Below are 26644 nucleotides of genomic sequence, written 5' to 3' on the forward strand. Positions count from 1 at the left end.
CGTAGACATGTCACTGAGGGAACTAGCATAAAAAATAGCACTTTTTTTTTGCTAGTATAACTGTATCTACACTAGGAGAGATGGCAGTACAGATACACCGGTACAGCTATATTGGCAACACTTTTAAACATAGACAAGGCTAAAGTCCTTGAGACTCTTTTTTTCCAATTCTCTCCCATTCTCATTTTTGTAGTAAGTGGTTTCTGAAGAGCCTCTTATTCTACAGCTTTCAAAGCTTTAAACTCTCTGGAGGTGCTCAGCACTTCGCATGATGGGGCTCCTACTGAGGAACCTTAGCAACCTATTCTTTGCAAAGTGTCTTAGTAAAATGCCAGTATCTACCATGAGATGAAAATATAGTTTGTGGAAGATATAGCATCATCTGCATTTAACTCTCTTTGTATTTCTGTAGCAGAAAAGAGTTAAACTTACATCACATCAGTCCTAGCCCCAGCACAAAAAAATGTGAAGAAAAAACAGCTGGTGTCGTGACTGGGAGAGCATTAATAGGTCACAGGCTGCACTCACGCACTAGGAATCTGCATCTCATCCCCTCTGGCACTGTGGGGGTGAGGAGGGGTGTTTGAAATTACAGAGCAGCTTCTAGCTGCTATTACAGAATACAAAATGCAGGTGGTGTTGTGCATCCACATCGAGGATTCAAACATGCACATCAAGGTCTGATGGGGAGGAAGGAAATCCTGATTACAGAACTAGGGGGAGAAAACATCCAATCCTGCAAAGTGGTGTGTGCTTGCAATTCCCCCTGGTATCAATGGGAGTAGAGGGTACTCAGGGCCTTGCAAGATTGGGTTCAGGAAGAGAGAACACCCCTTATCACAATGATGTGTGATGACAAACCATTCCTGCAAGGAGCAAAGTGATGTCATCTTAACATATGAACATTTTAAACAAAGTGATTACTTAAGTTACTAATCAGACATTTGTCACTGTTTATGCACTTGGTTTAATTTGCATTTCTCTCATCTGAACAATGAACATCAGTTCCATCAGTTTCACTTTTGTTCATTGTCATTTTCACTTTCAAGATCAGCTGCAATATCTGAGTTTCAACGACTGCATAGGAGTACTTTGGGGATGGGGGCGCGATACATTTTCATGGAAATCTTTTAATTGACCTCTAGGTTTTCTAAGTATCCATTTTTACAAAATCTAAATTTTAAGGCAAATGTAATGTGACACCATCACTTTAGGATGCTGTGCTGGATGGAATCACTGACCACTAAGCCACAGAATTAATAAAATGGATCATCTACCTATCTAGGTGATTGTACTATACCCAACACCATAGTCACTGAGCCCTTTATAAGGAGAACTGTGCCAGAGTTGGCCCTTGGACTAATTCCTTCAGTGCAATTGATAATTTGTTTCAATAGTTCTGCCCTCTTCTCCCTTATACCTTTACCCCTCCTCCCTTTGCAGTGGTTGGTTACATTCTGGTTGTGGGAAAGCTAAGTCGAAAAAGTGAGCTTCACGCTTTTGCATCATAGCAAAAGATTCAGACAGACAAGACTACATTCTCCCTCCTCATTCCTCTTACCTGTTGGTTTAGGGGTGCTGGTCTGGGATATCCCTCCATTGTACTGGGTATTGTCACCACTGGAAAAATCCAGATTCATGCGGGGTTTTGGCTGGTATTCTCTTCTGGGCTGAGTTGACGCTTCTTTTATTCTGCAAAATGTGAAGAAAGTTAAATATACAGAGCTATTTTCTTGTCAACAAACCACACACTGAGATTAGTAAAAGATGGAGGTTTTTCTTCCTTTACTGCCAAGGCTGAAGTTCATGCTCAGTAATGGGACAGACTAAACAGAGTTTGGTACATGGAGCGGCTTACAGCTGCTGGATTAGTCTGAACTACAAAAAGCACATCGTTTGACATCACTGTGTGGGGCTGCTAACCTTCTCCTCCACTATGAATTAGCATATTAGACTGGTTTGCCTTTGACTCATAGGCCTCGTCTTCAATTGCTACAAAAGGTGAACGTTTTACCTCCTGATAACTAACACAGGTGAAAACACAATGAAGACCAGGTACTTTCATTTTACTGTGAGGCAACATCACCAAGATCAACCCCTGGAAGCAGTAAAGGGCCGTTTATCTCATGGCAAAACTGAAGTGCCTATTCTTCACTGTGCTTTTGCCTTAGGATAGCTATGCATATAAGTTACTTCCAGGTTAAACGTGTATATATATATATTTTTTAGCAGTTAAGATAAGACCATATTGAAGCGAGGACAGGATTAGAATTCAAAATGATCTTGACAAACTGGAGAAATGGTCTGAAATAAACAGGATGAAATTCATTAAAGTCAAATGCAAAGTATTACACTTGGGAAGGAATAATCAACTGCACAAATACAAAGTAGGAAATGAATGCCTAGGAAAGGGTATTGCAGACAAAGATCTGGGGGTTATAGTGGATCACAAACTAAATACGAGTTGATAGTGTAATACTATTGCCAAAAAAAGCAGCAAACATCATTCTGGGATATATTAGAAGGAGTATTGTAAGCCAGAGACATGAAGTAATTTTTCCACTCAGCACTGTGTCATTAGAGGTTTTAAGAACAGGTTCGGCAAACACCTGTCAGGGATGGTCTAGTTAATACTTAGTCCTGCCCCAGTGCAGGAGACTGGACTAGATGACCAATTGAGGTCCTTCCAGTCCTACATTTCTAGTATTCTGACTGCTAAAAATAAAAATCTCTAGAAAAATAATTTCAAATTTCAGGGGCTAAATCCAGGAAGGTGGTGACTCAATGGCAGCTGCATATGCTATGCGCCTTTCAGGATTTAGCTCAGAGACTTCACTGGGAACTGTACCTTAGTAAAGACTTTTGGATATGACTCAGTAAGAGTTTTGCGTCAGTAATGTTGCTCAAACTTTGGTGTGAGCCAGGTTTGCTGTCATCAGTGCTAATGGTACAAAGTGCATATATTAATATGTCTGTTATATGGCTTTTGTTGAAAATTCCTGTCTCTCACTTATGGCAGTTCTGATTCTTATATCCAGGGTCTGATCACCCTTTAAAATACTATTACTGAGCCCCAGATAGGTCTTTTCCTCTTCAGAGTGCTATAAAAGCATTAACTGAATAATAGAAGTGGTTAATCGTCACAAAGCTCATGTGAGAGAGGCAAGTATCACATCTCTCAGATTGTGAAACTGAGGCAGCTAGGTTTAGTGGCATGTCAAAAACCACACAGAGAGCCAGCATCAGAGCTAGGACACGAACTCTCAAGCACTGGCTCCCAGAGTGATGGTCAAACCCCTCTACCATGTCAGTGTCTTCAAAAGTGTGATCCAAGCCTGTTTTTAATTTTTTCATTAAGACTAAAACAAAAACATCAGTCCAGTATTGTAAACTCTCATGATTTCATTGCAAGTATCATGAAGTTTAGTATTTTTCTTACAGCCCCAGCTCCTGGAATGGTGTTATTTCACGGAAATCTCAGATTTCATTTAAAAATAAAATTAGTTTCTCGCCCTCATGGTTGCAGCAGAAAGCTTGGAAACGTGACTTATATTTACCCTAAAAGCTCAGAAAACAAATAAAAAGAATGTGACATTTATTTTTAAAAGCTCGTGATTGTTTAAACCAGTATCATGACTGCTGGGGACTTGACTCACGGATTTTGAGCTCACGGGACTAGCAATATTGGAAGACCTGGGCTGGACTCACAGTTCTTGTCTCAGGTTGGAAGAAGCTGGGAGTCTGGGGGTAGAAAGTGCAGGAAGGGGCCGCTTTGCCTTATTCAGCACCAATCCCTCGGGTTGATTAAGAGGTGGTAGCAATGGGATCTTTAGGATCCAGAAGGTTTGTGGCCATGAAAAATGAGTGACCTAGGGGACGCAGATGTGTGTCATTCCCAAATGAAACCATTTTCAATGGTAACTGCAGCTATATCTTGAAAAGTGACTGTAAAATTGGCATTGTGAGATTCCATGTTTGTGTCTCAGTGCCTAAGGATCAAATCTGCTCAGTTTACAAGTAAAAAGCTTTCCCCCCACTGTGATTGTTTTGCAGTGTACAGGAATCTGAAAATTCATTTAAGTTCTTTGCTACTTGCATAACACCACCAGTAAAAGATCACGTAGGTCCAATCCTGCCATTAATGACACCTGTACAAGTCTATGAGTGTGAACGCTGTGCAAACCCAGATGTAACTGAGGCATAATTTGTTCTGCAGAATCTTTATTACTGGTGCTGATGAACAGTAACATATTTAAGCCACTATTGCTGACCAGACTGGTGCAAGGTGCTCGAGATGCTGAAAGCATCCTGACCAGTTATATAAACAAAGTAAAAATTCTAGAAATTTACCAGACATGTGATGAGAGCAGAGGTGGACCTGCACTAGGTTGGAGGCTGGCTGTGGGTCTTAAAGGGAGAGGAATCTGCAGTGGGGAGGAGGCATGTCCACTTTGGCCTGTGCTTATAACAACATCTGGACTGTGACCCAACATGTCTGATCATTTTAATGATCAATACGTGAACTACGGTATTCATGCAGAATGGCTTGGCAATCCTCCTTTGCTGGCTGCTTACACTGTTCTGTAAACTGCAGCCAAAACCACCCTGCCAAGCAGTCTAACTACCATAACAAGTTCTGTACATTATGCTCAAGCTGCAGCTGAGCTAAGACAAATGTAGGAGTCAGAACATTATAGGATGTGTGTGCTAGCAAATGTGTGCGTTAGCAAATAATGAAATGGCAAGGCCTAGCGTTACCAGAAACTATACTCATAGCATTGACAACAGAAAACAAAAACATGAAGATTTTGCTTTGTATTAATTTTACTGAATGTGTGAGAACACTATATTAACATCAGCAGCTGTTTGGATTTATGGTCATTTCCTTCCATGTCTAAGATTTTAGGAAAAGAGTCATTCAGGATTAAATGAAACCAGAGAAGGCAAATAAATCCTTTTCATTATTATCTGACTCTCTCTCAGATCTGTTTTCCAAAGTGTATGTATGTGGGGGTGGATGGGAGATTTTCGTTTTAAACAGCAATTGTCCTCTTTTCGAATGGAACCAATCTGTTTAATCTAGTTGGAAAGAACTGTGTAAGTAACAACAGGTTTGTAACACTAAAAAGACACAGTCAGTTCTGAGATGATATGCACAGCCACAGAGGAGTAGTGGAAAGGAGTAAACTCAGTGTGACAACCCTTGTACGAATTGTGGCTGTGATACTAGAGCTGAGAAGAGGGATTTTTTTTTTAAATTGGCAGATCATAGGGATCCTTAAGACCCCTTTTTGGTTATGGAGTTCAGTGTGTGCAGGGTGATGGGGAACAGGATAAGAAGATAGCGTCCTTCAATTAGGATAATTTACAACTCATTTGTTTTTTAGAAAGCCAATGCAAAAATTGATACATGCCAAGGCTCTGATTCCTGAAAGCAAATTAAGTCAATCCATCCAGCAAAGCACTTAAACATATGCTTAACTCCCATCGCTTCAACTGGATGTAAGCGCATGCTTTCAGTTAAGCACATGCTTTACTGAAAAGGAGAGGTTTTTTTTCCTGAATTGGGGCATAAGTCAGGAGCACTTGAATAAAAGTGCATAATTTTACTTATTAATATCTCCAGCCAACATGAACCTAGACTTACAACTGCCTTAGAGGACAGCACTGTTATGATTATAAAATGGAAAAAGATCTTTTAAATGTCTTACATCCAGCACATATTTTGCCTTTGTACAGAAGAAGAGTAAATTCCAGAGTCTGATGAGAAGTGAATGTTACCTCTCTTCCAACTTGGCAGTAACTTGCTGTAGGATCTGAGTTGCCTGTCTGTGGTACTTCAGCTGGGCTTCTACAAGAGCAGAAAGCTGACTCACTTGTTCAATCTAAGGATCAACATGAAAAATCAAGTCTTAGTTCAATACTGTTGAGCAGCAGTGTTCAAACAGCTTCCATGGAACATTACTGCTCTGACATCGCAGGTACCTTTCCTTTCTCTCTGCAATCTTGCCTCCTCTTTATAAGTCAGATAATAATTAGGGACCAGTTAAGCTTGGCTTATCTATTTGTTACTGCACATGGTTAGGTCACTAGACCACATATATGGGGGCTGCAGCTACAGCTCTTTCTCAACTGATCACCTCCGTGGGCTCAGTCACCTGTGCAAGGGGCCTCAAGACCCAACTCATTCTGAGAATTCTGTGTACAGAAGAATGAGAAAAGGGCAATAAGGAGGGAAGGCAGAAGGAACCTTCCCTCGTATTGTGTAGCCTGAGTTTGAGGCATGCAGGATGACAAGGGCCATGGTTCTGCTTTCCTTAGGCACAGGCCAGTAGAGCTGGCTGGCCACATAGGGAAAGAGTAAAGCGCCCCTCAAAATGGGGTGTAGGTAGTGGAAGTGCACTCATTGTCTCTTCCTTATGGAGAACCAACGCCTCCCAGTGCTCCCTCTGGGGCAACATGACTCCCCACAGAACTTCTTGACAGTGTCAAAATGGTACGATCTAGGTCAAAACAAACTAGCCATTTGGGGATGGATGGAAAAATTGGTGAAATAATAAAAAAAGAAAATCCAGATTGTATTGTGCAGTTACTCCTTTCACTTGTATGCACTCCAAGACAGCTATATTTATTTTTATATACATAGTTTAAGGCCCCTTTCCACTGCTCTAACAGTATACAGAGGCCTTAGAGTGGGTATGAAATTTAAATCTAAATAATTCCACTCATTTATCTATTTCACTTGAAACATTGAATCTGTAGATTCAAGTGCATAGAAATGAAATAGAATAGATTGTAGTGTAGAGGAATTCCTTCCTCCAAAAGGAGGAGTACCGTTGTCTTCTTTTGATTTTGCAGTTTTCAACCTTATTTATGAAGGGAAAAGAGACCCCAATGTCTTTGGTTTCAGTTAATGCTGCTCATTTTTCCAGCATAATGCTCAAGTCTCAGCTATTCTATAAGCAGAAGTTACGTTGCCAAGCCATGTTTGAATAGTCATGTACCAGAGTTTATGGGAAATCATGACTTGTGGACAAGCACTTATATAATTCTGATCATGGAGATACTTTCTTTTGCCATAAATAACATTAAACTATTAGCGAGAATGCAATATTAACAGTGGAATAATTTCTCTCTCTCAGGTATTTATATGGTCCCCTTTAGCAAGACATCTGAGTCTCTCATAATCCCCTCTGAGGTAGGAAAGTGCTATTATTCCCATTTTACAGATGAGGAACTGAGCAACAGAAAAGCTGAAAGATCGAAGTCACACAGGAAGTCTGTGGTGGAGCAGGGACTTGAAGTCAGTCTTTCAAGGAGGGGATAGGCCTTATTTGCTCACAGGCTGGCTAACCTAGTAAGGAGGGCTTTAAACTAGGTTCGACGGGGACAGGTGAGCAAACCCCACAGGTAAGTGGGGAACAAGACCTGGGAGATGGGTTGGAAACAGGAGGAGCATGGGCTATAATGGCAGAGAGAAAGGAGGGTCAGGGCAAAGCTGGGAGGCAAGATTAAACCAGTATCTTAGATGCCTATATACAAATGCAACAAGTATGGGTAATAAGCAGGAAGAACTGGAAGTGCTAATAAATAAATAAAACTATGACATTGTTGGCATTACTGAAACTTGGTGGGATAATACACACGACTGGAATGTTGGTGTGGATGGGTATAGTTTGCTCAGGAAGGATAGACAAGGGAAAAAGGGAGGAGGTGTTGCCTTATATATTAAAAATGTACACACTTGGACTGAGGTGGAGATGGACATAGGAGATGGAAGTGTTGAGAGTCTATGGGTTAGGCTAAAAGGGGCAAAAAACACGGGTGATGTCGTGCTGGGAGTCTATTACAGGCCACCTAATCAGGTGGAAGAGGTGGATGAGGCTTTTTTCAAACAACTAACAAAATCATCCAAAGCCAAAGATTTGGTGGTGATGGGGGACTTCAACTATCCAGATATATGTTGGGAAAATAACACCGCGGGGCACAGACTATCCAATAAGTTCCTGGACTGCATTGCAGACAACTTTTTATTTCAGAAAGTTGAAAAAGCTACTAGGGAGGAAGCTGTTCTAGACTTGATTTTAACAAATAGGGAGGAACTTGTTGAGAATTTGAAAGTAGAAGGAAGCTTGGGTGAAAGTGATCATGAAATCATAGAGTTTGCAATTCTAAGGAAGGGTAGAAGGGAGTACAGCAAAATAGAGACAATGGATTTCAGGAAGGCGGATTCTGGTAAGCTCAGAGAGCTGATAGGTAAGGTCCCATGGGAATCAAGACTGAGGGGAAAAACAACTGAGGAGAGTTGGCAGTTTTTCAAAGGGACGCTATTAAGGGCCCAAATGCAAGCTATTCCAATGGTTAGGAAAGATAGAAAATGTGGCAAAAGACCACCTTGGCTTAACCACGAGATCTTGCGTGACCTACAAAATAAAAAGGCGTCATATAAAAAATGGAAACTAGGTCAGATCACAAAGGACGAATATAGACAAATAACACAGGAATGCAGAGGCAAGATTAGAAAGGCAAAGGCACAAAATGAGCTCAAACTAGCTACGGGAATAAAGGGAAACAAGAAGACTTTTTATCAATACATTAGAAGCAAGAGGAAGACCAAGGACAGGGTAGGCCCACTGCTCAGTGAGGAGGGGGAAACAGTAACGGGAGACTTGGAAATGACAGAGATGCTTAATGACTTCCTTGTTTCGGTCTTCACTGAGAAGTCTGAAGGAATGTCTAGTATAGTGAATGCTTATGGGAAGAGGGTAAGTTTAGAAGATAAAATAAAAAAAGAGCAAGTAAAAAATCACTTAGAAAAGTCAGATGCCTGCAACTCACCAGGGCCTGATGAAATGCATCCTAGAATATTCAAGGAGTTAATAGAGGAGGTATCTGAGCCTCTAGCTATTATCTTTGGGAAATCATGGGAGACGGGGGATATTCCAGAAGACTGGAAGGGGGCAAATATAGTGCCCATCTATAAAAAGGGAAATAAAAACAACTCAGGAAACTACAGACCAGTTAGTTTAACTTCTGTGCCAGGGAAGATAATGGAGCAGGTAATTAAAGAAATCATCTGCAAACACTTGGAAGGTGGTAAGGTGATAGGGAATAGCCAGCATGGATTTGTAAGAACAAATCGTGTCAAACTAATCTGATAACATTCTTTGATAGGATAACGAGCCTTGTGGATAAGGGAGAAGCGGTGGATGTGATAAACCTACACTTTAGTAAGGCATTTGATACGGTCTTGCATGATATCCTTATCGATAAACTAGGCAAATACAATTTAGATGGGGCTACTATAAGGTGGGTGCATAACTGGCTGGATAACCGTACTCAGAGAGTAGTTATTAATGGCTCCCAATCCTGCTGGAAAGATATAACAAGCGGGGTTCCGCAGGGGTCTGTTTTGGGACCGGCTCTGTTCAATATCTTCATCAACGATTTAGATGTTGGCATAGAAAGTACGCTTATTAAGTTTGCGGACGATACCAAACTGGGAGGGATTGCAACTGCTTTGGAGGACAGGGTCAAAATTCAAAATGATCTGGACAAATTGGAGAAATGGTCTGAGGTAAACAGGATGAAGTTCAATAAAGATAAATGCAAAGTGCTCCACTTAGGAAGGAACAATCAGTTTCACACATACAGAATGGGAAGAGACTGTCTAGGAAGGAGTATGGCAGAAAGAGATCTAGGGGTCATAGTAGACCACAAGCTTAATATGAGTCAACAGTGTGATACTGTTGCAAAAAAAGCAAACGTGATTCTGGGATGCATTAACAGGTGTGTTGTAAACAAGACACGAGAAGTCATTCTTCCACTTTACTCTGCACTGGTTAGGCCTCAACTGGAGTATTGTGTCCAGTTCTGGGCACCACATTTCAAGAAAGATGTGGAGAAATTGGAGAGGGTCCAGAGAAGAGCAACAGGTCTTGAGAACATGACCTATGAAGGAAGGCTGAAGGAATTGGGTTTGTTTAGTTTGGAAAAGAGAAGACTGAGAGGGGACATGATAGCAGTTTTCAGGTATCTAAAAGGGTGTCATCAGGAGGAGGGAGAAAACTTGTTCACCTTAGCCTCCAATGATAGAACAAGAAGCAATGGGCTTAAACTGCAGCAAGGGAGATTTAGGTTGGACATTAGGAAAAAGTTCCTAACTGTCAGGGTAGTTAAACACTGGAATAGATTGCCTAGGGAAGTTGTGGAATCTCCATCTCTGGAGATATTTAAGAGTAGGTTAGATAAATGTCTATCAGGGATGGTCTAGACAGTATTTGGTCCTGCCATGAGGGCAGGGGACTGGACTCGATGACCTCTCGAGGTCCCTTCCAGTCCTAGAGTCTATGAGTCTAGTGCCCTCACCACTGGACCATTCTTCCTCTCATTTCAAAACTCAGTTCAAAACATAAATAAGGGATTTCCTCACATCCATCTCCAGAAGGTTATACATGCTTGACTCAGCTATTTCTTTGGATTCATCAAATTTCTCCAGAGCTTGGCGTAGCTCCTCATCAGGGAGCCTGCCTTGTCTTTTCTTTTTGTAATCGAAGTCCAGGCGTCGACCTTCCATTTTCTTCAAGTGGTGCTGAAAAATATGAAAGGGAAATAGTGTGTATATGATGGAAACAGTTTCCCAACTCCTCTTTCTTTGCTTTAAGTCCACTACATTCAGTCAATCAACAGAGGTTGGAAATATATGCTGCCAATCTACTATACATCACAGGTTTATGGGAGTAAAGGAGCACAGAAAAGTGAGGTAGGTTTACACTTCAAAGGGAGCACCATGGCATTTTGTGTCAAAACATCAAAGCAGCTCCATCACAGAGTGATTTACAGAAAGAGAACACAATGGCAAATTGCAGTGACACCTAGATACATGAGAGTTGATAGTAATTTATAATTTTATTTATAATCTAGAAATATCTGCATATTGTGCATATCCCCCAGGAGTTTAGGAACAATGTTTTCCTTACATTCTAGTTTTCTTTCCCAGTACAACTAAGGGGATAATTTTTGAAGTTCTCACAAGATCAGCAATGCATCTTAATTTCTGAGTGATTTATTAACTTACCAAACATCACTGCTGTCACTGTATTTAGTTAGCAAATTCCATATTAGGTTCACTAAAGCTTTTTTTTTTTTTTTTTTTTTTTTTAGAGAGCAGGTTAGAGAAACACCTGTCAGGAATGGTCTAGATAATACTTAGTTCTGCCATAAGTGCAGGGGACTGGACTAGGTGATATCTTGAGGTCTCTTCCAGTCCTATTATTACAAATGCCACTGCTGGCTCAGGGACTAAGAAAGTAAAGCACTAAAGAATGAGTATTTTAGGTTTTCATTACCGAAATACAAGAAATAATTTGTGATCTGACATGATTCACTCAGCAAACATTGAGTGCCAAACTTTTAAAACATCAAGGTCCCCTTCTGAGGCCTCAATTCTACACTTACACCTACACTTAACTTTATCCCGGGAAGTGTCATTGAATGCACGTGTGAAGTTACTCACATGTGCAAGGGTTTGCAGAATTGTGACACAAATTTATACCGACAAGCATGTGTGTGATGTCACTTGCACCAGCAAAAAACAAATGTGTGCAAATACAGCATTTGCACATGTAAATAAAGTAGCTGGCTAACTACCTAATTTGCACACACAAATGATGATTGTGTTTCAAATTCTGGGGAGTTTGTGGGTGCAAATCACCAGGCATATAGAACTGGAAGTACAAATTCAGAGGCAGCTATTCAAAATCTGGATCTAAGGTAAGCCACCACTAACACTGACCTAAATTATTTAAATGCACACTAGAAAACCACTTATAATCTGCAAGTGATTTTTTTATGCTAGAATTAGAATACAGGCCTGCACAATAATGGATTTTTCAAGGCAGACAATGTGGTTTGTCACTAAAAATAATGTTGGCATTTTGCTCCTGATCATTTTAAAAAGCCACTGAATGGAAGGAAATTGATCTGACTTTCATTATTCAAAGAGGAAAAAAATGAGGCCTTTTAGGGATTTACAAAGACCTTGAGCCTCACAGCTAAAGAAAGAGTCTTGAAAATATACAGGGTGTTTATTTGGCTTTCCAAAATCATGCAACTTCATCTCTGGCAATACCTGTATTTCTCTCAGATCTTTATCATGGAGATTCTGCAGGGGATCTATGAAGTTCTGCTTCACTTCAATGTCCAAAGAATCTTTGACTTCAGAAAGTTCTCTCATCGCTTCCCCAACATCACCCAAGGCTGGGCCTGGAACAGAAGAGTGTGTCTAGTTTACCTTAAATACAAATAGTGGGATGTGGTTCTGAATTAACACAGAACAGAGCTGAGACACAGACCTCAGTTAAAAATAAAATTGAATCTTCAGTTTTAAATACATAGGAGAAAAATATGAGACATTGTGGGAAGGCCACAATTGATGCCACAGTTTTGCTGCTACAGAAATTGAACTGTACTTCAGAATCCAAGCTTTTTTTAAAATCAAAGGCCCATATAGTGGTAAAAGAAAACCTGCCAGAGATAAACTATCTACACTTGATGCAGGGTTGTCTTTTGTAGGCTGCAGATTTTGTGAAACAGTCATTCTGTCAGAGGTCTGACCAGCCCTATTAATTTTAAATGGGATGTGTTGACTCTGGCCATTTACGTGTCAAAATCATTAGCAATCTCACTGCTGAGCATTTTATCAGAAACATCAAACTGACAAACTGACTATTTATCCTGTAATTTACGATATTCCTAGTGACAAAACCTCCAGAAACAACTTCTATAATTACTCACAGCCCAATAAAAAAATTGTTCAGTGCTCTGAAAATACAGATTTGAAGGAAAGTGCAAAATAAAATGAATATTAAAAGCAGAGGGTATCCCCATGTACTGGCTATATTATTGATTTTTACCGTTAATTCAATAACTATATATTAAATTTAAAATCCTCAGTTTCAAAATTTAACTGAAGTCTAGTGTATTCAGCAGATGATGTAGTTTAGCCCATCTCCAAGTACCTCAGCTGCTAGGTAGGAATCCAGCCCTACTGCTGGGAGAAATGATGTTCATTGCACCCCCAGTATAGCCACCAAACAGGCAAGATCTGGCCCCAGTGTTGTTGAACCTCCCCCACAACTGTGGTTCACAAAAACTACTCTTATCTGTCCCATGAAGCAGTAGCAGAGAATCCAAGCCTGCTTTGAGACTTGGAATGGAGGAAAAGAGTCCAATTTTAAATAAGCTGGTTATGAAACTTAAGACCTGCCCGCCAAAAAAAGTAAGCCCGCCTAACAACGAATCCCAGTCATTAGTTTGGTCTCCCAAACAGAGGGCCTCATCAACATATTGTATAACCAGAGAGCCTGCCGTAGGCATCCAAAGGAATGATGACTAATACCTAGAAACAGCATTACTAGGTAGGAACCTATGGTATAGCCATGCTGCATTTTGCCAGCATGATCATCAGGATTACACAGGAATTTGTTCAGATTACACTTTATTAAGCCAATTTGTTAAAAAGATGTTTGAAATTTATCACGTGAGAGAGAATTGATTTAAAAAAAACCAAAGCACTGTTCAGCAGAATCAGTCCATGGCTGCTAAATTAAGAAGTAAGTAATTTCGGTCTAGGAGGATTAAACCAAACCAGAAGGCACCTTTTCTTCTGTAGATGTCTTCATGCCAGGAATAGAATTTTATTAAAGCTTAGAATAGAAGAGAATTTTTGAGCTATTGTTCAAGCAACCTACTAGTGTAAAACTGTCTGCACAGAGCTCCACACAAATGGGTTATGGAGACAGAACAAGAACCTGTTGTAGATGTGATCTCACTGATTAGGCTGAAGATGACCTCCACTGTTGAAACGTAACTTCAGTATTCCTTACCCAACAAAACTCCCAGTGACTTCAATGGGAGTTTTGATGCATAACGAATGAGAAATGAGTGTGGACTAGTACCCTAAAATGTAGAGTTCATGCAGCAGAAAGACCAGGTAGAGTGAGAGGAATTAACATTTTCAACTCATCATTGTCCATTGGATTTGTATTTGTTGTTAGCCTTTATTCCATATCTGCAGTGAAGGTAGTGACATCCTCCTGTAAGGAGTCTGAGAACAGGAGAGCTTTTAGCATGACTATAGGAGGGTATGAACTCCCTATAATAGTATCGCTTCTGACCATTCTACTCTTTTGGTTAGAATACATCATCACAATGTACACAGTAAGGTGGTATAAAGTCTATCTAGATATCACCCCAAATGAAAATGGCTTGGCTTTCACCAGTCAGAAAACAATCTCCACTTCCCATCCTGGGAAGATACTGGATCTACATCATCTTGATTGACATAGGCCTGCTGGGAATTGAACAGTCTGACAGTATCTGGGCTTTGCATTTATTGCAGGCTGTTCTCCAAAGCTCTTACTCTACACAAGCACTAATATACTCGCATAATTCAAAGGGAAGAAACCACATTACCAAAGTTGCATTCATCTCCGAGTTCTCTTCCGAACTTCAGCATAGCTTCTGCCAATAAGGCCTCAGCCTGTGGGTAGCCGGGTCCTTTTTCCTGCCCTCGAATTTTTGACATTGTGTTGATCATGTTGAGTTTAGCTCTGGAAGCTGCGAGCAGACCAATAACAGATTTACAGAAGAGCAGTAAATGGGGTATAGACGTTATAAGTATTGTATCTTAAACTGCAATAGGTAGAGTACAGGAGAGCTCCCTTGTGTTCTCAAAAAAAAATTACTAAGTAACATATTCAAAGTACAGTAGAAGTTGCTGTTGAACATGTATGTCAGATAAATTGAAAATTCACTGTTAGTGTTCAGCAAATTTTTGGAGAGAAGGGGTGAAATCCTGGCCTCACTGATATCGACAGGAATTTTGCCATTGACATCATAGGTGCCTTAATTTGACCTGGAATGTTCAGAGTGGAGACCTTATACTGCTGCCTATGAAGTCCATGTCAAAATAGCCCTGGATTTCAAGAGAACAAAAAAAGCCCCAGGAACAGTCTAGGGACTAGTCACTGATACCCATTGCAGCTCAGGGAGTGGAAAACGAAGGAAGCTCTAACCCATTTACATTCTCCCAGTCTTCAGGTCACTGAGCAACAGTCCAGTCTCAAGGTACAATCTAGGCTGGTACAGCAGCTGGGGACCAGCATGGTATACTAACTCCTCTGCCACACTCCCATATGCCTAGTCATATGCCCTATACTGCAGTTGTGGTGGAGAAGAGGGGGCACAGAAACCACTATGTTTTGGTAAATCCTTAGATAGCCAGTTAAGCCATCACTGCAGCAGCTTTGCACCAGTGGATGACCAAAGATGATGCAGTAGGGTCCAGAGTCTGGTCCTCCATATTTCTTAGATGTAATATTTGTCTTTTTTTATTTATTGAATATAAAACATATCAAATATTATCTCAGAAAATTTGGGCATATAAAAGCCTGCAATCCCCTTGTTATTTTTACTAGGATTTTGGGAAGATGCCTGGGTTGATATAAAAAAAAGAAATTGTGTTGCAGCTCATATGTTCTCTTCTATACACCCATGCAAAAAACTCCCTCACCAAAAAACAATGATTATCTAAAAAGACACCTGGACTATCAGAATTGATAAAAACAAAAACAAAGATGAAGAAATGAACTAATTCAATAGCCCATATTGTGCGGTGAATGCTGCCACTGCAGAAAGAGTTTGTGAATGGCATATACAGTGTGCTTTCATAGAATCATAGACGATTAGAGTTGGAAGAGTCCTTAGGTCATCTAGTCCAACCCCCGGCTCAACGCAGGAGCGACACCAACCAAATCATCCCAGCCAGGGCTTTGTCAAGCCAGGCCTTAAAAACCTCTAAGGATGGAGATTCTACCACCTCCCTAGTTAACCCATTCCAGTGCTTCACCACCCTCCTAGTTAAATAGTGTTTTCTAATATCCAGCCTAGACCTCCCTCACTGCAATTTGAGACCATTGCTCCTTGTTCTGTCATCTGCCGCCAATGAAAACAGCCGAACTCCACCTCTTTGGAACCCCTGTTCAGGTAGTTGAAGGCTGCTATCAAATCCCCCCTCACTCTTCTCTTCCACAGATTAAATAACCCCAATTCTCTCAGCCTCTCTTCATAAGTCATGTACCCCTGCCCCCTAATCATTTTCGTTGCCCTCCACTGGATTCTCTCCAATTTGTCCACATCCTTTCTGTAGTGGGGGACCCAAAACTAGACACAATACTCCAGATGTGGCCTCACCAGTGCTGAATAGAGGGGAATAATCACTTCCATTGATCTGCTGGCAATGCTCCTACTAATGCAGCCCAATATGCCGTTAGCCTTCTTGGTAACAAGGGCACACTGCTGAATTGTATCCAGCATCTCATCTACTCTAATCCCAGGTCCTTTTCTGCAGAACTGCTGCTTAGCCAGTCAGTCCCTAGCCTGTAGCGATGCATGGGATTCTTCCGTCCTAAGTGAAGGACTCTGCACTTGTCCTTGTTGAACCTCATCAGATTTCTTTTGGCCGAATCCTCCAATTTGTCTAGATCACTCTGGACCCTATCCCTACCATCTGGCTTATCTACCTCTCCCCCCCAGTTTAGTGTCATCTGTGAATTTACTGAGGGTGCACTGTACTGTATTTCTAATTTTGTATTATATTTCCAATATTTTATTCTATTTTTAATTTTGTCAACTACAATAAATAAGCAAGTGTACCATTGTAAATCATTGCACAATAGGAAAAATTTAAACCACAAAACAAACATACATTTAAATATTTCTATGAGTCTGATCTGATTTAAATTCAGAAGAGCAAAGGCAATTCAAAATTAAGGATGATATGCCATCTGTAATCCTTCCTGTTGTGCATCAGTATTGCAGCACAGATGCAAGATTATTCAGTATTTGGATACCACAGGAGTACATAAGCACAATGGATCCAAGAAGTATTTTACTCTTGGCTTAATTCACTCTTAGTTGAAATACTATGAATGAAGATCTGGAGACTGCTGCTGCTGCTTTTCACATTGTGGCTTTTATGTGCTAAAACCAGGAAATTGTCTAAATACATATTTTGCCTGTGCAGAACATTATGAAAGAGTAGCATATTTTTAGCATAGTGTATGTTTTTGTAAGAGTCTTCTCACTACCCAAAAGTGCCACTGGACCATACTATTCTGAATTTTTGATGCTATAGAACTACAGGCAACAAACTGACAATCCAATGAGAGAGACTCAATTTTAATGAGATGTCAGCAGCACACTCCACCTCTGTGCTGCAAAAGGGAGTATTTCTCTGCTATTGCTGGGTTGGAAGATGTATGACACTTTATTATCTTAGAGCCTGATCCAAAGTCCATTGAAGTCAATGAAAAGATTCTTGTTGTCTTCAAAGGGCTTTGAATCAGGTCCTAAATATGCCAGGGTTAAAAAAAAAAGGCAGTCTGCTAGCCCTCATGTTACCCCCTGGCTAATAATCCTGAGATGAGTGAGGAGAAAAAAAGAAGCTAGGGAACTATGGGAAAGAAAAGAGATGAGGGCTCTGACAATGGAGCATAATGGAGAAAACAGAACAAGGGGTTGGGGTAAAAAATAGGAGAGAAAATATTGGAGCATGAGGAAAGAAAAAGTACAAATAGCAGAGAGAGGGAACGGTGAAGAGAAAGACAAAGAGGAGGCAGTAAGTTGTATTTAAACGGGAGACAAGGGGAATGTTTTTTAAGAATGAAAAGTAGAGAGAAACAGGAAAAGGAGAAAAATAGAAGACAATAAATAAAAGGAGGGGGCACACTCTGGCCAGATAGGAAGGCGGTGGGAGGGGGATCAAAAGCAGAGAAGAGAATTGTCAAGGCTCATTCCCCAGTCTGGCACTTCGAGTGCAGAAGGTGGGGGCCTACAAGGATTCTAAAAATTAATACTGACCATTCCAGGTTTGTATTAACTCCCAAGATTATAGTTTCTCTCTGAGCTTGCATGGGTAGATGCTGCCACCACCCAAGTGCAAAAAACCCCTTTGGACCCAGGAAGAAGTACTTGGGAATTCCTCCCCGTGAGGTACTCTCAAGTTCTTTCACACCCTCACCCCTCCAGGGAAGACCTGGGAAGAAAACAAAGGAAATCAACTGTTGCCAGCAGCTAATTAAGCAAATAGGCACAAACCTCTTAGGACACCAAAAATCCAATCCTGTTCTTAAAAAAGATAAATTTTATTAAAAACAACAACAACAAAAATTCCATATATACTCATTCATTAGCCCGTTCGTTTATAAGCCGACCCCCCAAAATGGATAGGTAAAAATAGCAAAAACTGTATGACCCTTTCATAAGCAGACCCTATATTTCAGGGGCTGCAAAACTTTGGCTCCCGGCCTATCAGGGTGAGTCGCTGGTGGGTTGGGACGTTTTGTTTACTTGGAGCGTCTGCAGACATGGAGCCCCTCAGCTCCCTGTGGCCGCGGTTTGCCATTGGCTGAAAATGGCAAATGGTGATTACAGGGAGCTGAGGGGCTCCATGCCTGCAGACACTCCAGATAAACAAAACTACAATGTATTAGATCAAGGATCAGTAACCTTTGGCATTTGGCCCACCAGGGTAAGCACTCTGGTGGGCTGGGCCGGTTTGTTTACCTGCTGCATCTGCAGGTTCAGCCTATCGCAGCTCCCACTGGCCGTGGTTCGCCGCTCCAGGCCAATGGGGGCAGTGGGAAGTGGTGGCCAGCACATCCCTTGGCTCGTGCTGCTTCCCACTGCCCCCATTGGCCTGGAGCTGTGAACCATGGCCAGTGGGAGCCGCAATCGGCTGAACCTGCGGATGCGGCAGGTAAACAAACTGGCCCGGCCTGCCAGGGTGCTTACCCTGGTGGGCCGTGTGCCAAAGGTTGCCGATCCCTGTATTACATATTCAATTGAATGATTCCATAGAGTTTAAAATCATCAAATTTTGGTGCAGACCCATTTATAAGTCGACTCCCGCTCTTTGATGCGTCACTTTTTTATCAAAAATATTCAGCTTATGAACGAGTATATATGGTACATCTGGAACTTAGGCTTTTGCTAGATTTAAAAAAACACTTAAAAAAATTAAACACGAAGAATAACCAAGGTCCAGTTTAAAGGTTACAAGCAAAACAAAAGCACTTGAGATTAGCACAGAGGAGTCCACACATCAATAAGAAATAAACAGAGATAAACCTAATTGCGTCTTTCTAGACATTATCTGATCTACTTACATATCTGGGGTTTCAAATGAGTAGTCTCTAGGTATGATCTCATAGCTGGCTTAAAGCTGCTTATAGCATTGCTGCTCTGTGTCTCCTCTCTCCAGAGAGCCACCATGGATAATGGGAAAAATTTTTCCCCAATTTTAAAAAGTTTTAGCCCTCCCATTGGCTCTTTTGGTCAGGTGCTTACTCCCTTCCTTTTACCAATGGGCTTTTTTAACCCTTTTACAGCTAATTGGCTGGCTGGGTGTTCACAAAAGGGAGCTACTCCCCCTCTTCATTTATCACAAGAATAATGAAATGTGGAGATGAAAAGGAGAGTAGGGGAAGGGGACAAATAGATGAACAACCGAGGAAAGAAAGCATGACAAATACATTAATTAATTCATACAATTATGAAGCCAGAAAGGACCATTGTGATCAAAAACATGTCACCTGTAAAGCAATTTGGACCCTGGATCTGCAGATTAAGAAATTGATTATCTACCAAGTGAGGGGATCCACGTTCCTACATTTCACAACCTGCTGACATGATACTAAACACAAACACAGTCTGTGTCTGCACAGTGTTTAACACTGAATTCTAACACAATGTAATTTTCCAGTGTGTACAGACCAGTTCTCCATATCTCATTCACTTTGGCAGAGAGCTCACAACACTGAAATATATAAATAAGAACAACAGTCAGTTTAAAAAATGGCCATAATAGGAGTTTAAAACAAACATTGCCAGTGGCTTCAATTTCTCACTCTTTATATCTGATGTCACATTTCTTCTGCATTACTTTTTAAGTTAGCCACATTCAACCCTGGACTTTCATCCTATTCATTTTTTGTCCCCTTCAATCTCCTGTTAGGTTATTTTCATGGTTAGGCGGTTATGTAATGATTTTTTTTTTCATTTGTGATATCCTCAAACCCAACTTCCCTTTCAGCAAATTCACTGCTCTTCTGTTAACAATATGCTTTCTTTTCCCTGGAGTGTGACTTCATTAGCTTTCGAGTAAGGCTGATCAGTAATGCAAAATCAAGCTAATCACACAATCATGAAAAGCTTGTCCTACTTCCCATTTCTTCATACCAAGTATATACCAATGCCAGGTAAAAGAGTTTTTAATTTCAAATTTAAAAAAAAAAACTGTGTCAAACTCAAGTTTTGCTAAACTCTCACATCCCAGCCTGCAGAATCAGATCTCCTCAGGGTGCATCATATTAATCAGTAGAGCTGTATTTCATCTCAATCTTCCCTTCCCCACCCCTGCAACAAAAAATATTTTATCGAAGAAAACAAGTTTGTGCAGAAAATGTTTGTCTCCTTAGAAATGTTCTGGATTTTCAATCAAAATCAAAATCCAAGCCAAATAGGAAATGTTTCTGTTTACAAAGCCCAATAAGCCTGCGTTTTGTTTTCTGAAAGCTAGCACTTTTGTGGTATCTCATCAAAAAACAAAAACAAAAAATAATTGTAAGAGGAAATTTGGGGGAATTTTAAAAAAAATTCTGGGAGAAAAAAAAAGTTTTTTCTCAACCTGTTCTATTTACCAAGCAGACTTCCAATGAAGCCATGGCCAGATTCATTGTTATCTCCAGTTGCTTTATGCTTCTGCTTTGCAAAGCAACTGTAACCAAGCTGGGTGGGTGTATGGCTACCTTTGCACTGCCAGATAGCTGTAGAGCAGCTGGAGCTTGTGGCTGAATCTGGATCACACTGTTGAATGCCTCAGGCTTGAAAGGATCTAACAATTTTACCACTATGTCCATAACATGTATCAACCTTATTGCTTTCTCTGCCGAGTGCTTGTTGATGATGATGAACAATGAAGCTTTGGACCCTGTAATAAACAGTGCTCCATCAGCTGACATAAAAAACATGTTAATTAGCATTGCTTTCTGTTTAGTGCTTAAACTCATAAATATCCTTCTCTCCAGTTTTCATCGTCAGTGTCAGTGTCATCAAATTCCTTACTGCTGTGGTCTTGCACACAAATATCTCCAATTAAACTGTGCCAGTCACATTCTTTGATTCATCAAATTAGAGGGAATCTGTATCACACAGATTCAAGTAATTTTCCAGTAGTTAGAAGACCGCCAGTGATGCAGCATTCCTAGTCACTGTATTTGCACACAACTGTATGTCATTAACTGAAAACACAGGGCCTAATTTTCCTCTCGTGCTAGTTTTACACTGGCATAACTCCATTGACTTCAGTGGAGTTGTCACTGATTTGCACTGGTGTAAGTGAAGGGAGAATCAAGCCCTTAATTTCATGGGTTATTTTGGAAATCTTTGAACCGGGTTTGAGTTGTTTAAGTTACTCTCTCATTTATGACTGCACCATCAGTGGCTACTTTCTCAAGTTTGGCAAGTACGTTCTGAAAGGTCTTTCAGTGGCAGCCTTCTATTCTTTTAATAGTTTTTAAATAATGCCTGCTAAGTGATCAAAGATCATTTATGGCCTAGCTTTATAGACTCCAATTCCAGTTCCAGTCTGCAGACTAGTAAGAGTGGTGTTGGTTTAGCATGTAAGAGGCACACACTCCTCCATAAGCCTTGTCAGCAATCCCTCATGTTCCCCACTGTGCTCAAAAACCAACCGTTTGGTTTCTGATTGAAAGATTGAGCTCAGTCACTCATGATCCCATTTGGCTTGCTTATCTCTGAACAAGAAGTTACCGGAAGCCTCTGCTCCCTTCCCCAATTAATTGCCAGAGTCTCTTTCCCTCCCCATCACTGCCAGTGACTGCAATGAGGAAGGGCAGCTAGCTGAACAATACAGGACAGCTTCATTACACTGTCTCTTCTCCACAGAAGCTCACTGTAGGGCAAAAAGAGCTGCTTTAGCCCCTCGTCCCTTCTCCCAGTTCTCTGCAGGCTGGGCTAGCCAGCCCTGCATCTTCCTTTTCCCACTCAGAGTGTGAAGACCTGAGGAGAGGGAAGAGACTGGGAAACAGATAATTTGCCCCATTCACAGGCAAGGGATCTTCACCCTCTTCCTTCAACTTGAAGGGTCTGCAATTCTGCTCTGTTGCAGTCCCCTCACTTGGCTGCATTAGCTGGTCTCTCTCGGTCAGACACTGCAGGGGTGCTGCAGACAGAGCGACCTGCTCTTTTGGCTGGAGAGGTGAGATGCAAAGTGATTTTGCTTAAAACATTTATCTGACCTAACTGCACCACCTCAGCCAGAAGACCATTCAGCTCGCTCTCTCTGAAACAGACTATCTCCTGGAATCCTTCTTAAGTACTTGAATGTCTCCTGTTAACTCAGCCCCTGGACTCCTAGTTCTAGTTTATACACTGCATTCATGTTCTATTACATGGAACAGGGACTAGAGGTCCAGTATCTAGTTCTCCCCTCAGTCTTTCCACTTACTCCCTTTCACAAATCTCTCAGGTCTCAACCCTGCACCCATTGAAATTAATGGGAGTGTTGCAATTGATTCAGCAGGAGGAGGAACAGGGCCCTGGCCAGTCACTGAAATGGGGATAATAAATAATAATCCCCATCTCAGCAATATTGTGAGCCTCCAATTCCCAGCTGTTCAAATGTGTTGACTGCAGCCTCTGAGACTGCGGTGGCTCGCATGGAAACAGCTTCCAGCCCCACAGAGAAGTCAGCACTTCATAAAGAAACTAACTTTCCTATTCTCCTCACAGCACAATTTGAGTCAATACTCAAACGTGAGTAGAATAGAGCCATCTACTTTGTTAACTGCAGGTTTTTTGTTTGAATCAAAAGTAGTTTTGGTCAAAGTCACAGTTGCTCACCTCTCAGCAGCAGGCAGCATGGTGAAGTAAAAACTGACAGTGCTGACTGCCACACAGATTGGACTTTCTAGGAGCTAGGGATGTTATTTATTTAGGCTATGACTATAACCATAGGAGTTGTGTTTGCAGCTCTCCCTGCTGCTAGCAGAGAACTACCAAAAATGTAGAAATGCAGCTGCTAGTGGGATAGGGCCCTCCCAGGCATAACTCCTCGCCTCTACTGTAACCACCAGCTATGCCTTTCCCACCTAGTGTTATGGTGGGAGGATTCCTGCCTGTGTTACGGTGTGAGGCAGAGGAAAGGAACCATGAAACACAAGCACACACCTGTGTCATAGTACGAGGACATCTACACACCAACCGCCTGCTGACTACTTCTGTGTCATTGTACAAAACAGGAAGGAGGAAAGGTGGTAGCAGGGAGACCACTCCAACCCCCTCTGCCTCTTCTAAGGGGAAGAGACTTCTGTGAATATATAAAGTTGAAATAAAAATGTGTGTGGGGAGCTGCCTAAAGTGGGATTTGAATTCACAAGTGAAGACTGCACTGCATAGCAGCACCTGAGAGCTATAACTACTTTTGTTAGTAGGCTTGCAAGTAATCAGCTTTCTCCAGAAAGCCTCATGGCAGGGTAGGGGCAGTCAGAGAAGTAATGACAATATGTTAGCTGTCTATTAATTATACATGTTTTACATCACTGTTAAATTATTGATCTGTTTCACACAGCATATAGAATTCTTACAGGATTCATATATAGTGTTGATACATTTCATATGACTCAAATGTTCCAGCTCTATAATATTTAAAATAGATTTTTATGATTCTGCCTTGGTTCCTCTTGGTTAAGCTGCCTGCCTTTTGCAACTGCTGTCTGTTCTTTCTGTCTGATCTCTGCAAATCAACAATTGCAACACTCATAAATGGACCATTCTGTCACACTAGCCCAGTGTTTCTCAATGACCAGTCTGTGGTCCAGAACCAGGGTTCCTGAGATGTCCCTAACAGCACAGGAAGGCAGCAAGCCTGTCCCCGGTATCAAAAAGTTTAAGAAGCACTGCAGTAGTCTATCCTTCCACCAAATCCGAGTCTTCTGAGTGCCTGTAGCTCCAATCTGACAATGAGCTCCATGCTGGCAGACCCTGCACGAGCCTGGAGCCTTACTAAAGCACTGTGCAGCAGCAGGGCCCGAGGAGGGAATCCTGTAAGGTGCAGCAGCCATGTGTGTATTTTTAAATACGGAGCAAAGATTTTCAGAAGCGACTTGGGGTTTTTCAAATTTTGAGTGCTTAACTCAAGAGATCTTTAAAGGGACTGATTTTTCAGAAAGTGCTGGGCATCTTGTTTTGTATTTAGTTGTCGTGGTAATAGAATCTTGTGTTGCTATGGCAAATGAGTTAGATTATTAGGGGATAGCCCAGCCAGTTTTGGCTGGCTGTTGGTTAGTTCTGGTGTGGCAATAAATCACTGCTTCAAGGTTTACAGCTCTCTGTGTCTCCAGTGATTTCTTCCTAAAACTGTTGCCCCCACGGATATAACACACCTGACCTCTGCAAATCCGCCCTTTATAGATGACTCAGGTTGGACCCCAAGAGACTGAGGCACCTCAAAATCATTTGCAATGCTGAGAATCTTGGCCAGAATATAACCAATGTAGGCTCCCATTCAGCAAGTATTTCCTGAACTATTTTCTAGAATCACATTTGTAAAATCTGATTTTGTTTCTCCCTTTTCTGTTTATATATGTTAATGGTCATATTTGCCCGTTTGCAGAAGTAAGATCCACAAAACAGGAAGATATGCACCTTAATACTCACTCACTGAAGGAGAATGAAAATTGGCCGTCTACCCTCATAAGAAATGTGTCTGGTTAATGGCCTTTTATTTTATTTTATGCTACGGCACATGTCTATACACTTCTGCAGACACACAAACTCATTCAGCTGTTAAATAATTACTGCACAACATGCCTCAAATAATATTTATTCAAATGAAAGCAACAAGTCCCAGGGACTGAGTCTTATGTCACACAAACTGGTTTTATACTACTGCAACATCACTGAGTTCATAATTATTCCATGGTGATTTCAGCGGAGTTACAACTGATGTATACAAGATCAGAATCGGCCTCCAGGTTCTTTCATGATGCAGTCTTTTTAGCAGGGTAATGTGAGAGAGGAAGGATAGCCTAATGGCTAGGGCACTCTAGGACTTGGGGGACCTGAGTTCAAGTCCCTGCTCCACCACAGATTTTCTGCATGACTTTGGGCAAGTCACTTAGGCATTCTGGGTCTCAATTCCCTGCTTATAAAATGGGACTTATAGCACTTCCACACCTTACAGGGTGTTTTATGAAGATGAATACATTAACCATGATGCGGTGCTCAGATATGTATGTGCCCTCCATTGCCATCTTATCTAAGATAGATAGAACAGGTCTTTGCACACTAGTCTGGGAACAGAGGAGCAAAGGGTACATCTACACTCGAATAAAAGACCTGTGGCACAGCCATGGGTGGCCTGGGTGAGCTCGCTCAGACTTGTGGGGCTAAAAATTGCTGTGGAGTCATTCAGGCCTGGACTGAAGCCCGAGTTTTGGGGAACTCCCCGCCCTCACAGGGTTCCAGACTTGGGCCTGAATGTCTATACAGCAATTTTACAACCCAGTCTCACGACCCTGAGTCAGATGACCTGGGGCAGCCACAGGTGTATAATTGCTGTGTATACATACCCAGAAAGGTGAAATGATTTGCCCAGGAAATCTGTGGCAAAGCAGTGATTGGAACCCAAGTGTCTCAAGTACCAAGCTATTGCCTTAACCAATGGACCACCTTTTCTCTCGGGACTTCCTTCTTCTCATTTTATTCCTGTCATGTATTTACATATGCTTTAAAACAGCCCACTGAAAGCTAAGCAACAGCTTTCCAGACTAAATTGAACTTGGATGAGTGTAAAGTAACTCATGTTGACAAAAAACAGTCAAACTTTTCATATGTATTGGCTTGGCCAAATTCTTCTTATAGTAAGTCATTGGTGTTACTGGGAGACTGCTGTGGCTGTGTATGATCTTACGGGAATGCCTGATGGAAAAGGTTTAAGAGTCATGAAGCCCAAAGGAAATACTTCAGTGGAAAAGTATCCTGGGAAGCTCAATAGAGATGTCTGCTTAGGATGCAGTGGCAGTCAGAAAAGGAAACTGGATGTGTGAGGTCTGTTTAAAAAATGCAGTTTGTTTGAAGGCATTACAGTGGAAATGGAACACTTCTTTGACACTGCTACGTTCACCTGAATTTAAGAAACATGCAGGTTGGAATTTTCAAAGAAGTCTGGGTGAATTAGGTATGTGTGGATGTGCTGGCTACCCCGTCCCCTCTTGTGGCTGGGTGCCTCTGCTCTGCCTTTATTCTCCCTCTTCCATGCCCTTTTACAGAAACCCCACACACTTGCTTGTCCAATTACCACCCTTTAGGAGCTTATTCAGATAACTCAAAAGTAGAACTCGAAATCCAAGGCATGGCTCTTACCTCGGAGCCTGGTGAGTGAAAGGATTCCTTCATCTAGCCTTTTCCCCTTTTTCAGTGAATTTTTAGGGGGTGATCCACCCGGGTTTTGGCTTGCCACTGTCCTGCTTGGAGCTAACTCCCCTGTAGACTTACAGAG

At 41.4% G+C, this 26644-nt stretch overlaps 1 protein-coding gene across 1 annotated transcript in view; it reads right to left on the reverse strand.

Moving 5' to 3' along the window:
* Positions 1 to 1505: 1505 nt before the first annotated feature.
* The window catches only part of SH3GL2 (SH3 domain containing GRB2 like 2, endophilin A1), a 143789-nt gene continuing 118650 nt past the window's right edge, over positions 1506 to 26644 (reverse strand). The window contains exons 4-8 of the mRNA XM_050945447.1: positions 14476 to 14619; positions 12131 to 12264; positions 10433 to 10591; positions 5782 to 5885; positions 1506 to 1692 (exon numbers count right to left, since the gene is read on the reverse strand). Of these exons, the coding sequence (XP_050801404.1) occupies positions 1506 to 1692; positions 5782 to 5885; positions 10433 to 10591; positions 12131 to 12264; positions 14476 to 14619 (728 nt within the window). The remainder of the gene's footprint in view (positions 1693 to 5781; positions 5886 to 10432; positions 10592 to 12130; positions 12265 to 14475; positions 14620 to 26644) is intronic.

The sequence above is a fragment of the Gopherus flavomarginatus genome, chromosome 3, assembly GCF_025201925.1.
Source record: "Gopherus flavomarginatus isolate rGopFla2 chromosome 3, rGopFla2.mat.asm, whole genome shotgun sequence".
In the NCBI taxonomy this organism is placed as follows: domain Eukaryota; kingdom Metazoa; phylum Chordata; order Testudines; family Testudinidae; genus Gopherus; species Gopherus flavomarginatus.